Source organism: Musa acuminata, chromosome BXJ3-7 (genome assembly GCF_036884655.1).
Source record: "Musa acuminata AAA Group cultivar baxijiao chromosome BXJ3-7, Cavendish_Baxijiao_AAA, whole genome shotgun sequence".
NCBI lineage: Eukaryota > Viridiplantae > Streptophyta > Magnoliopsida > Zingiberales > Musaceae > Musa > Musa acuminata.
Genome location: NC_088355.1, coordinates 8,527,254 through 8,537,164, shown reverse-complemented (window position 1 = coordinate 8,537,164; position 9,911 = coordinate 8,527,254). Strand labels below are relative to the sequence as shown.

The 9,911-nt window shown below is 35.6% G+C and overlaps 2 protein-coding genes across 2 annotated transcripts; one reads left to right on the top strand and one right to left on the bottom strand.

The window, feature by feature from the left end:
* The first annotated feature begins 2,817 nt into the window (after positions 1-2,817).
* Positions 2,818-5,177, top strand: LOC135643848 (co-chaperone protein p23-1-like). Its single transcript, XM_065161215.1, has 6 exons — positions 2,818-2,965; positions 3,723-3,909; positions 3,999-4,161; positions 4,271-4,305; positions 4,387-4,462; positions 4,798-5,177. The coding sequence occupies exons 1-6, from the start codon at positions 2,961-2,963 to the stop codon at positions 4,887-4,889; spliced, it is 558 nt and encodes a 185-aa protein (XP_065017287.1). The 5' UTR covers positions 2,818-2,960; the 3' UTR covers positions 4,890-5,177.
* Positions 5,178-8,001: 2,824 nt separating this feature from the next.
* On the bottom strand, positions 8,002-9,706 carry LOC103991415 (homeobox-leucine zipper protein HOX21). Its single transcript, XM_009410871.3, has 3 exons — positions 9,411-9,706; positions 8,950-9,326; positions 8,002-8,610 (listed from the first exon to the last, which is right to left on the bottom strand). Exons 1-3 carry the CDS (start codon positions 9,520-9,522, stop codon positions 8,269-8,271), a joined length of 831 nt encoding a protein of 276 aa, XP_009409146.2. The 5' UTR covers positions 9,523-9,706; the 3' UTR covers positions 8,002-8,268.
* Positions 9,707-9,911: the final 205 nt, after the last annotated feature.

The window sequence follows — 9,911 nt, the reverse complement described above, 5'->3', positions numbered from 1 at the left end:
TTGTGAAAGAGAAGAAAGTCACTATTATATTTTTAAATTAAAAAAAATAAGATGAAGGCTATAAATAGTAGTCTCCTTTAGTGAGTCAACTTTAAATATTTCTAAGTTGTTCGTTTATATTATATATATATATATATATATATATATATATATATATATATATATATATATATATATATATATATATATATATTATACTTTAATTTTAATAAAAAAATTATATATAAAATAGACATATATCTTTAATTTATATTTTAATTTTAATAAAATATTTTCACTCTTTGCTTATAACCTCTTTTTCTTCCTTTTTTCTCTTTTTTTTTTTTCTCCTCCACCATATCGGATGAGGTCGATGGTGATGATGTCTGCAATAATAGAGCCGATGGTGATAAGCAATGAAGAGAGTTGTCGATAGCAACATGCATAAGTGGCAAAGAGTGATTGAGGATAGGCTAAGTCAACGATTAACGATGGAATATATATATATATATATATATATATATATATATATATATATAATTAAAAGGGTTATGAATAGTAAATATATTTTTTAATTTTTTTTAAGAAATTATAAATAGTAAGGTGGGACTCTAAATAGTACATTTCTTAAATAAAAAACTAAAAACAGGCATCCTATGAGACAAACCCATAGGAGTTTTATTTGAAAGAAATTGCCTTTGAAAATATACTTTTAAACTTGGATATTTTTATTTTTGAAAGATGATTATGGTGATATTGATTAAGACAATAATATGAATGAAATAAAAAAAAGGAACTAAAAAAAATAAAAATATATGATATAATTATTCAATAAAAATTACAGTATGACTATGATTTAGATCTTACGAATGAATGCTATACATTGACATTTGTTCAGGAATTGCTTATTTCTTCTAAGCAATGACATAATGACACAGAAGTTAATATTAAATATGATTATGATCTTTGGGCTGGATGGATGATGATGTCATGATGGTGTCCACCGTGTCGAGCAGTAGACAAAAACAATGATAATTTATATGATCGATTGATTAGGTCACATTAGACTTAAAAGAGGCAGACTTGGATTTCTTGTCTCGAGTGAGAAAAGAAACATGATTTCTTCTTGTCTACAATTACATTATCCACCTTCAAATATGTCCATAAATACATTTTATTCATATCTAGTTTAATCGTAGGTCAAACTATGATTTAGCTTATTTTTCTCTTCGAAATATCGTATTAAAAATCGATAAGTTTGGATCAAACCGGTAATAGCAATTCAACTCATTTTTATCATGTTAGAAATCGATAAATTGGAGCTAAACCCAAGAATTTAAGCTTGTCGAATTATAGGACAGACCCAAAATACATAATTTGATTCTCATAATTTTAAGAATGTAAAACTATTCTCTTAGTTATTTTTGAATTTTTACTTTTTTAAGTATGAATATTTTTTAGCATAAAAATATTTTTTTAATCAATCAGAATCAAGTATCAAATAGTGTGATTTGTGACTTCCTTAAGTAGGGATAAATCAATCTTACTGACTTTATAAGGTAGAACACAATTTGTTTACTAGCATAATGGATGGATTAACATTATGATAATATCATAATTCAAAATTAGGAGCTATATATATATATATATATATATATATATATATATATATATATATATATATATATATATATATATATATATATATATATATGGTTTAATTAAGATATATTTGTTATATTTTGTGATCTTTATAATTGGATAAGATATATATAATATAACTAATTGGATTCATAACATATATTTGGTAAATAGATGACAGAGGTTATCTTAGTTGAGAAATTACATTATCTCTCTCACTCTTTTCCCTAACCATCAATTTAATATTATAGTAGTTCTTTTTTTATTTCAATCCTGACATAAAAGATTGTTTTCATATTTAAAACAACATATTATAGATTTTATGCTAATAATATTATGTAGAAAAATATTCATGTAAGAGTCTCAAGTAATATGGTTGATGAAGATAATTGGCTCAATAATTTTTTTAAAATTAAATTATTGAGCCAAACAACTTATGCTTATTCCTCTTAATAGAAAATATAATTTAAATATTTATTTATTTTTGACATGAGATGATTAAATTGGAGCATAATAAATATTAAGACTATACAAGAAAGATGAGTCTCATTTTTTAAACAGAAGATAGAAGCTCAAATTGATATCTCTTTTTTAAAATGGTAAACAATTTCTTTTTCCTATGCAATCTCATTCCAAATTGACACTAAAATTGGAACAATTTCTAAAGTTAACCAAGAATAAGCTACATAGGAGATAATTTTTTATCTCAAATTCAAAATCATTCAGAAAAAAAAGGATTTTGTCGAATGAATGAATGAATTAAAAACTCTATGATTTCATGCAATAAATACAAATATTATTATCCGAGTTCGATTAATCAAGATTTTTATTGAGACATTCGAATTGATTAGTGTATTATTATATAAATGATGGATCTCAAATTCGAATTCACCGCATAAAAAAAATATTAGGATCTCGAAATATATTAAGCGTCCAAACTAAGTAGACATCGACATTTATGATTGTTTTGACTTTTTGGATCTCGATTCAAAATTTTAATTCATTTATGCTTCCGAGTTAGGATTAATGTTAAAAGAAAAGAAAAATGTTTGTTTTGGGCTGAGGTCGGGTCAGAGATCGGCCCATCAGACCCCGATGGTGGATATCAGCATATGGACGGCTGAGATCGTCTGAAGGGGAGGAGATGCAGGGATGGGGAAGCGGTGTTGGAACTCTCTAGACTCTTGTGGAAGGATCCTTTTCCCTCCCTTCTCCCCTCTCTCACGCTTCGTATATAAGTGTCAACGGCAGATTGATTGCCCAAACGCTACATCGAACTGAGCTTTACGTATCAGAGATCCTCCCTTTTCTCGCCTTCTCCTCCTCTCTTCCCTTCCAAGATGAGGTAAGACGACGAAAACTTTGTTTAGCCAATTTTTTGTTCGGTTATCTTTAGTACTAATCCCGTGAGGTTAGGGTTTTAGTTTGTGCTGTTGTGGGTTAGGTTTGAATGGAAGGATGTGCCCTTTCTTGGCCAGGTGAAAGATTGACGTCGGAAAACAACATTCGATTGCAATTTATGTTTTGATCATGCTGATTTATCTGCTTCTTACTGCAGTCGAGAACGATTCGTAGTGGGTGTATAAGAACCGAAGCCACCTTGAGTTGGTGGACCTCTCTGCGAGTCTGTGTTACGTTTTAGCCTGTGTAGCTTCTGGATCTAAACCGCACTATGCCTCTTTTCTTCGTTTTTGTTTTGGCATTTACAATGATTGGTGATACAAAGCATACGTAACGGCAATTTTGTTTTTGTTGTGCCCATGTCTTCTCTGTGATAGAATCGATGAACTCGGAGCTGATCGTGCTTGTTATGACATCGAAATATGTTCACTAGTTTTAGTATAAACTTCGATTATATGTGTTTGAAGAACCATCCGACTTGTGCCGACCATAATTTGAATCTAGCTTGCTTATCTTTGTTTAAGAAGAGAAAAGATCCGTACTTGCCGGGGAGAGGTGTTCATGGTGGAATGGGTGGATGTAGCTCTTGATGTCTAAGAGTAGATTCTTTGGTGATTCAGCATACTTGATTTTTGTTAAGTAAATGTTCATCTCGGACCATCAATACTTTAGTGAACTGATGGACGTTCCTTGGTCTGCAGCCGTCATCCGACTACAAAATGGGCTCAAAGATCTGACAAGGTGTATATTACTATTGAACTGCCAGATGCGAAGGATGTGAAGCTCACGTTGGAGCCAGAAGGTCGTTTCTATTTCTCTGCAACTAGTGGAACAGCAAACATCCGGTACGAGCTCGACCTTGAGCTGTTCGATAGAGTTATTGTTGATGTAAGTATCCAAAGAAACTATTTTAACTTCTCGAAGGTCCCCTCAAAAAACTTTCATTTGAGGCACTGGTTTGACAAGAAGCACTGCAGGAGAGCAAAGCTGCTGTTGGCTTGAGGACTATATGCTACCTGGTGAAGAAAGCTGAGAAGAAATGGTGGAGCAGGCTGTTAAAGCAGGCAGGGAAGCCTCCTGTTTATCTGAAAGTTGATTGGGACAAATGGATCGATGAAGATGATGAGAAGGAAAATAAGTGTAAATACTCTGCATCTCATAATACATTTCTGTTCTAGCTTATTATGTTTGTGCAAATTGCTATCTTTGTTGCAACTTTTTATGATTTTTGAAATATTATCCTGTGCAGTTGGGGGCATGGATTTTGATGACATGGATTTTTCGGTATGTCATCTGGTCAAAATGTTAAGGAAAAACTTTTGAGTGATACTCTTTGTAGATTCTCATCTTTCTTGCAATGTGCAGAAGTTGGACGTGGGTGGTGCTGATGATGAGCCTGATGATGATGATGATTTGGCTGATACTGCCGATAGAGATGGAGGTTAGTCTTGTTCTGTCTGCTTGGGCATGAGAACAGCAATATATATTGTGATCATCAGTTCTTTGGTTATTCATTTGAATGATAATATAGTGTGAGATACCTTTATGATAGATAGACAACAGTCTAGGCAGAGCAAGTTTGTCTAATGTTCTTATTGAAATCTACCTATTTGTGCTTAGGCATTAAAGGAAAATGCAGTAGGTTAGTCGAAAGGAATTATTGCAATTGTTTGTTCAACCTGCATATCTAAAATCATATTGCGAAGAACACCCATGCATTGTATGCTGCATAATCTGGCTTCTTCAGCTGATATCAATTTACTGTGGTTATTCCAGAGGATGCTGATATGGAAGAGGCCAAGGCAGAGGGAGGAAAGGTGGAGCCTGCACAGGCGGCATCTACTAATGAAGCTGTAGACAAAGCATGACCAATATCTGGCAGCTTCATGCTGTGGAAGCCTCGTCTTGTGGAGGTCCATTGCTTCTGTTAACATAGATGACAAACTTATTGTTTGGGTCATGTCTTTTAGTGGATGTCTCTTAAAATCTCATCCTGTGGAGGACGATTACTTATGTTAATATAGATGACAAGCTAGTTTTTTACTCCGTGTGAGTCTTTAGCTATGATCACAATGATATTTCTTGGTCTGTGTTGGATATATTTATGGATTTGATATTTATCAAATGCAGCAGAATCCTGTGTATTCCTGAGTTCATCTTTATGAGCATTTCTTATGTCCAGTATCTTCCTTTATGATGGGAAGAACTTCGCTGCCTAAAATATCTACTTATCTGTTGAGTTTTGAAGCTATTAACCGTCCAAAAGCAGGCTTGGATGCAGCAAGATTTGGTTTGTCTATCCAACATTCCCAATCATGACCAACGAAAGTTTCTAGTGATTAAATGTGCTTGAGAAAACTTTGTGCAGATCAAAGGATATTGGATCCTACAATATCGTAAGATCAAGTAAAGATATTTTGTGATGCAAATCGCCACCATATGTTGATAATTTATAGTGTTAATTTTATAGTATTGACCTCCTGAGGTTGCTGCAGATTGTGTTAGGATGATCTCGTTCATGCGATGGTGGTGGCCGCACATCCACTTCAATTTGGGGTCAAGACTTCGTTGTTATGTGCTTGCACATCCACTTCAATTTGTTACCGAAAGCTGAAACTACTAGGAACAAGCTCTTCAAACTTATGATGAAGGATTTGGTTTCAGGTAACCGCTTTAAAGAAAAGTTCTTTAGTTAAACAAGAAGCTCAAATATGTTTACTTCTATTTAGTTTGGTATCTCGCAGGCCATCAAATAAAGAAAAATGCTTCCCAGGGAACCTATTCTGTCAAGCTTAATAGTTGAACCATTAGCTTGATTTCTTCTAAAAAAGCATTTGATGCCTACTAATTTATGCAGTTTTAGATGGTGACAGCAGTTTTTAGACTTCAACTCGTTTGAAAACTTCGGAAAACTTATATGCGACTTCCAGTCTGCTTCCTCCTGGGCAAGTCAAGTTCGCTTTTGTGTTGTCCTGCTTCCGTAGTAATGTGGAGTAAATGTTAAACATAATACTAAGACAATTTTTCTGATGCTTTCCTGAAAAGATGTTCCAAGTTCATCAGGTATTCATTCAGCAATCTTTTTATGCAAGCTATAGCATTCTTGTATGGATTATAAAAGGCTTATTCACAACATGTTCCAAAATATTCTTTATCTTCAGTGGAATCATAAGATTTTTCAGAGTAGATTACTGTATAAAATTTGTCATATAGCCATTATTTTGCCAGCGTCTTTATGCCTGAGTTGCGGGACTACATGTCCCACCTCTTTTATGTGTTGCACATGTCCTAAAGCTAGAATGACATATTCAAAATCCCAGGCTAATGCACAATCAAGAAAAACAAATTGGAGGGAGATTTTTTAGAAAGAAGGTACCATAGCATGGTTGGCAACACATGCTACTCAAACAGAAGTGAGGATTCATTGATCTTTTGTCTACCACCAGGCCACCAAGTGCTTGAAGACTTTTCAACTCTACAAAGTTGAAAAGTTGACATTTTTAATAGGTGATGGCTGCTACTGTTGTGTAATGTTGACATTTTGAATCTAGTGAGTTTGTTAAAATAATTAGCAGCCAACTTTTATAGGCATTACATGCATGTAAGTGCCCCATTAGTCAACTAAATGAGATAAGTTAAAGCCTCAACAGAATCCAGCCTATTATTTGTGCTCTAGATCCTCAGATGGGCATTTGTTTTATATCAATCGAGGATGTTCTGGTTATGGTAAATTACATTATTTTAATTGTTCTCAAAGGCAAGATGGTGAGTCATAAATGATCATACTGTCACTAGGTCTACAGGTCTTTGGATACCCAACATGGTCCCTTTTGTTCTTGACATAGCAGTGCTATCTTATTGATGCTTGTTCTGGAACTCAGAAGACTAGACTCCATTCAATATGCATCTTCTGACAGCATGGGAACTCTCATTCTGGGGCCTCATCCTGGACCTTATCTTGCTGAGAACATAATGACAGCCTCTTATCAACTACTTGGGATCTGTTCTCAATCATCATCTCTGGTATGAACAAAGAACGACCGCAAATGGAAGACCAGTGAGAAGCTGTGTGTGTACTGTGAGGCCTACCAAGGGTAAGATTCTGAATAGTGTCATATTAACGTATTGATCAGTCGTCGATATGATAGCGTTATATCGAATATATTAACACACGGTACATTAAGATGTACTGATATATCATTGATCTTTTATCGGATCGATATATACCGTCCATATCGAATGGTATTGCAACCCTAAGGGTTAATATTAAAATTTTATTACTTGTGTTAACCCTAAGGACTCTTTCTTTTTGTGCAGTTTATTAAAACATTTAATATTAAGGACAATTAATTATTGATTGTGTTGTTGATAGGTGAGAATTAATACTCTGTTAGTATAAAGGATGTAACACTTTGCCAGCATAGTAATTCAGGAAAATGCAATAATTTTGTGGACATGATTTGACTTCTATCACAGTATATAACTGTATAGATTCTAAACTTGCTTGACCAGGCAATTGTATGAATCATGCATGCTATTTTGACTAGCCTTTGTTAGCAGCAGGTTGTTACTACCAAAACCAAAGACAGGCTTCTCCAAAATATCTTGTTTCCTTTCTCATGTTCTTCCCCTGCCATCACATTTATGTACCTCTTTTATGCCATCACCTTGACTCTTCTTCCTCATTTTCTTGGTCTTATTTAAAGAACAAAGTACTGTGCAGCACACATTTCAAGAGAGTGAGGCATACAATGATAATGGGATAACATGTGGAAGTCACTAATTAAAAAGAGTTACATTTGCTTCACATAGTTCAAAGAGATTGTTCCTTTTTTCTCCAATCAATGTCAGAACAGCTCATTACATCATGTTTTTTGTTGTGTAATCCCTTTGATATTTGAATTCTGCTGCATCATCCATGTAAGCATGTGCATTTGTTGGTTATATACATATGTACATATAGAACCCTGTAATAATCACTGCAAGCTAGAAAATAATATATATGATGCAATTTGGAATATCCAGTAATTGACACTTTTATTCCTTTTACCAATTCCTTCATCAACCTCACTCAATTTTAACTCTCAGCAGGATTGTTCTTAGCACAATAATTCCCAAGAAGGGTATACTAACCAGCTTCATCCAGCTGCTGCTGCTGATGCAGAACGATCTTTCACAATTCAAAAAGAGTTCTTCATGCTTCACCAATGACATTGATCAAACAGATTGTGCTGATGGCATTCTTCCTCAATGAAAGCTGTGGTGGTCTGACCATGACCAGAAAGCAGATTGATCTTCCATGCTGCACAACAGGTTGCTTAAGGTGCCCTCATGTCCACCATTCTCAAGCTTGGGGCACTGTGTTTCTGGCCTCGAGGAGCTTTGGAAGATATGGTCCATGTCTCCCGGCCTAACTGGCTGGAAGAAAGTAGAGCTTTGGTGAGGATGCAGTGGGCTCTTATCGACTGATTGCCTCGAGATATCTAAGTTGATCTCAGAACTGTTCTCACTTCTGTTGCTGCAAGATCCTTCAGTATCTTTGTTAAGGTTGATGAGATCTGATGGTTCTCTGCCTCTAAGAGTCATGATCTGCAACTCACATTCAAGCTGGTTCAGGTCATAGAACACACAGTGCTGAAGGAGTGATGGCTTCTTTTATGATTAATGCAATGAATATGTCACTTGCAGAAAGATTGTGCTTTAGAAAGATGGATATCTTAAAATTGTTCCCCTGAGTTCCAATTAGCTATCATCAACCCAAAAGCCACGCAAGTACATGTCCAATCTGCAAAGATATCTTTCTCAATAGACCAAGAGCCATGCATGCAGCAATGATGACAAGTAAACATGGCTCCTTTTTCCCCAAGATGCAATTATATGTTCATAAGCTTCAGATAAATCGGAGACATGATGAGAATTCAGCAGTACCTCAGCTTGGAGTTGATTGTTGTGGGCTTTGAGAGCTTCGTTCTCAGATTTGATGACCTCAAAATGCCTCTTGAGCACATCATAATCCTTCTCCAGTTGCTTCGTCTTCCACCTCGCCCTTCTGTTCTGGAACCAAATGGCCACCTGCCTCGGCTGCATCCCCAGCGTTCTGGCCAGCTGCATCTTCCTCTCGGGCTCCAGCTTGTTCCCCAGCTCGAAGTTCTTCTCCAGTGTCCTCACCTGCTCCACGGTGAGCCTCCTCTTCTTCTCCCCTGCTTGCGATCCATCATCCGACAGGTCCTCCTCGGCGCTCATCTCTCTGCAGGTGTCCATCCCGGAGAAGGACACAGATCTCTTCCCCACCATCGAAGCCGTACCTGCATCCAACACCACCACCACCGAGAGCGTCAGTTCCATTCGGAGGACTTGGGAATGGGTGTCATCGCGAACGCGCGACTCACCTCTGAGGTCTTGGAGATTGGTGCATGGGGAAGGTGTGAGGAGTTGGTGTTCTTCTTCATGGGGTGTTTGCATCTGCAACATGAAGCCATGATGGAAGAAGGAGGACGCCATGCCTTTGCAGGCCTTTTTCGTCGCAGGTTGAGGGGATCACCAGCACGAGGACATGGTGATAGGGAAAGCAAGAGATTGTGAGAAGAAGAAGGTGGAGATTCAGATGGATGTGGAGAGATCAGAGTACCGAGAGCTGTAGGGATGCACAGTACTTCGAAGGTTATCGGCAGGAGAAGCGATATATATATATATATATATATATATATATATATATATATATATATATATATATATATATATATATATATATATATATATATATATATATATATATATATATATATATATATATATATATATATATATATATATATGGAATCAATGGAGTGTTTAACAAGACTAGAGAATGATTCTAGTAAATCCATGGATAGTAAAGTTAACATGAGTGC

Coding starts and splice junctions, on each gene's coding strand:
- LOC135643848 (XM_065161215.1), top strand. Junction 4,162..4,270: donor TGATGAGAAGGAAAATAAGT/GTAAATACTCTG, acceptor TATCCTGTGCAG/TTGGGGGCATGGATTTTGAT. Junction 4,306..4,386: donor TTGATGACATGGATTTTTCG/GTATGTCATCTG, acceptor TGCAATGTGCAG/AAGTTGGACGTGGGTGGTGC.
- LOC103991415 (XM_009410871.3), bottom strand. CDS start 9,522: ATGGCGTCCTCCTTCTTCCATCATGGCTTCATGTTGCAGATGCAAACA. Junction 9,327..9,410: donor CAATCTCCAAGACCTCAGAG/GTGAGTCGCGCG, acceptor TGTTGGATGCAG/GTACGGCTTCGATGGTGGGG. Junction 8,611..8,949: donor ACAATCAACTCCAAGCTGAG/GTACTGCTGAAT, acceptor TGTGAGTTGCAG/ATCATGACTCTTAGAGGCAG.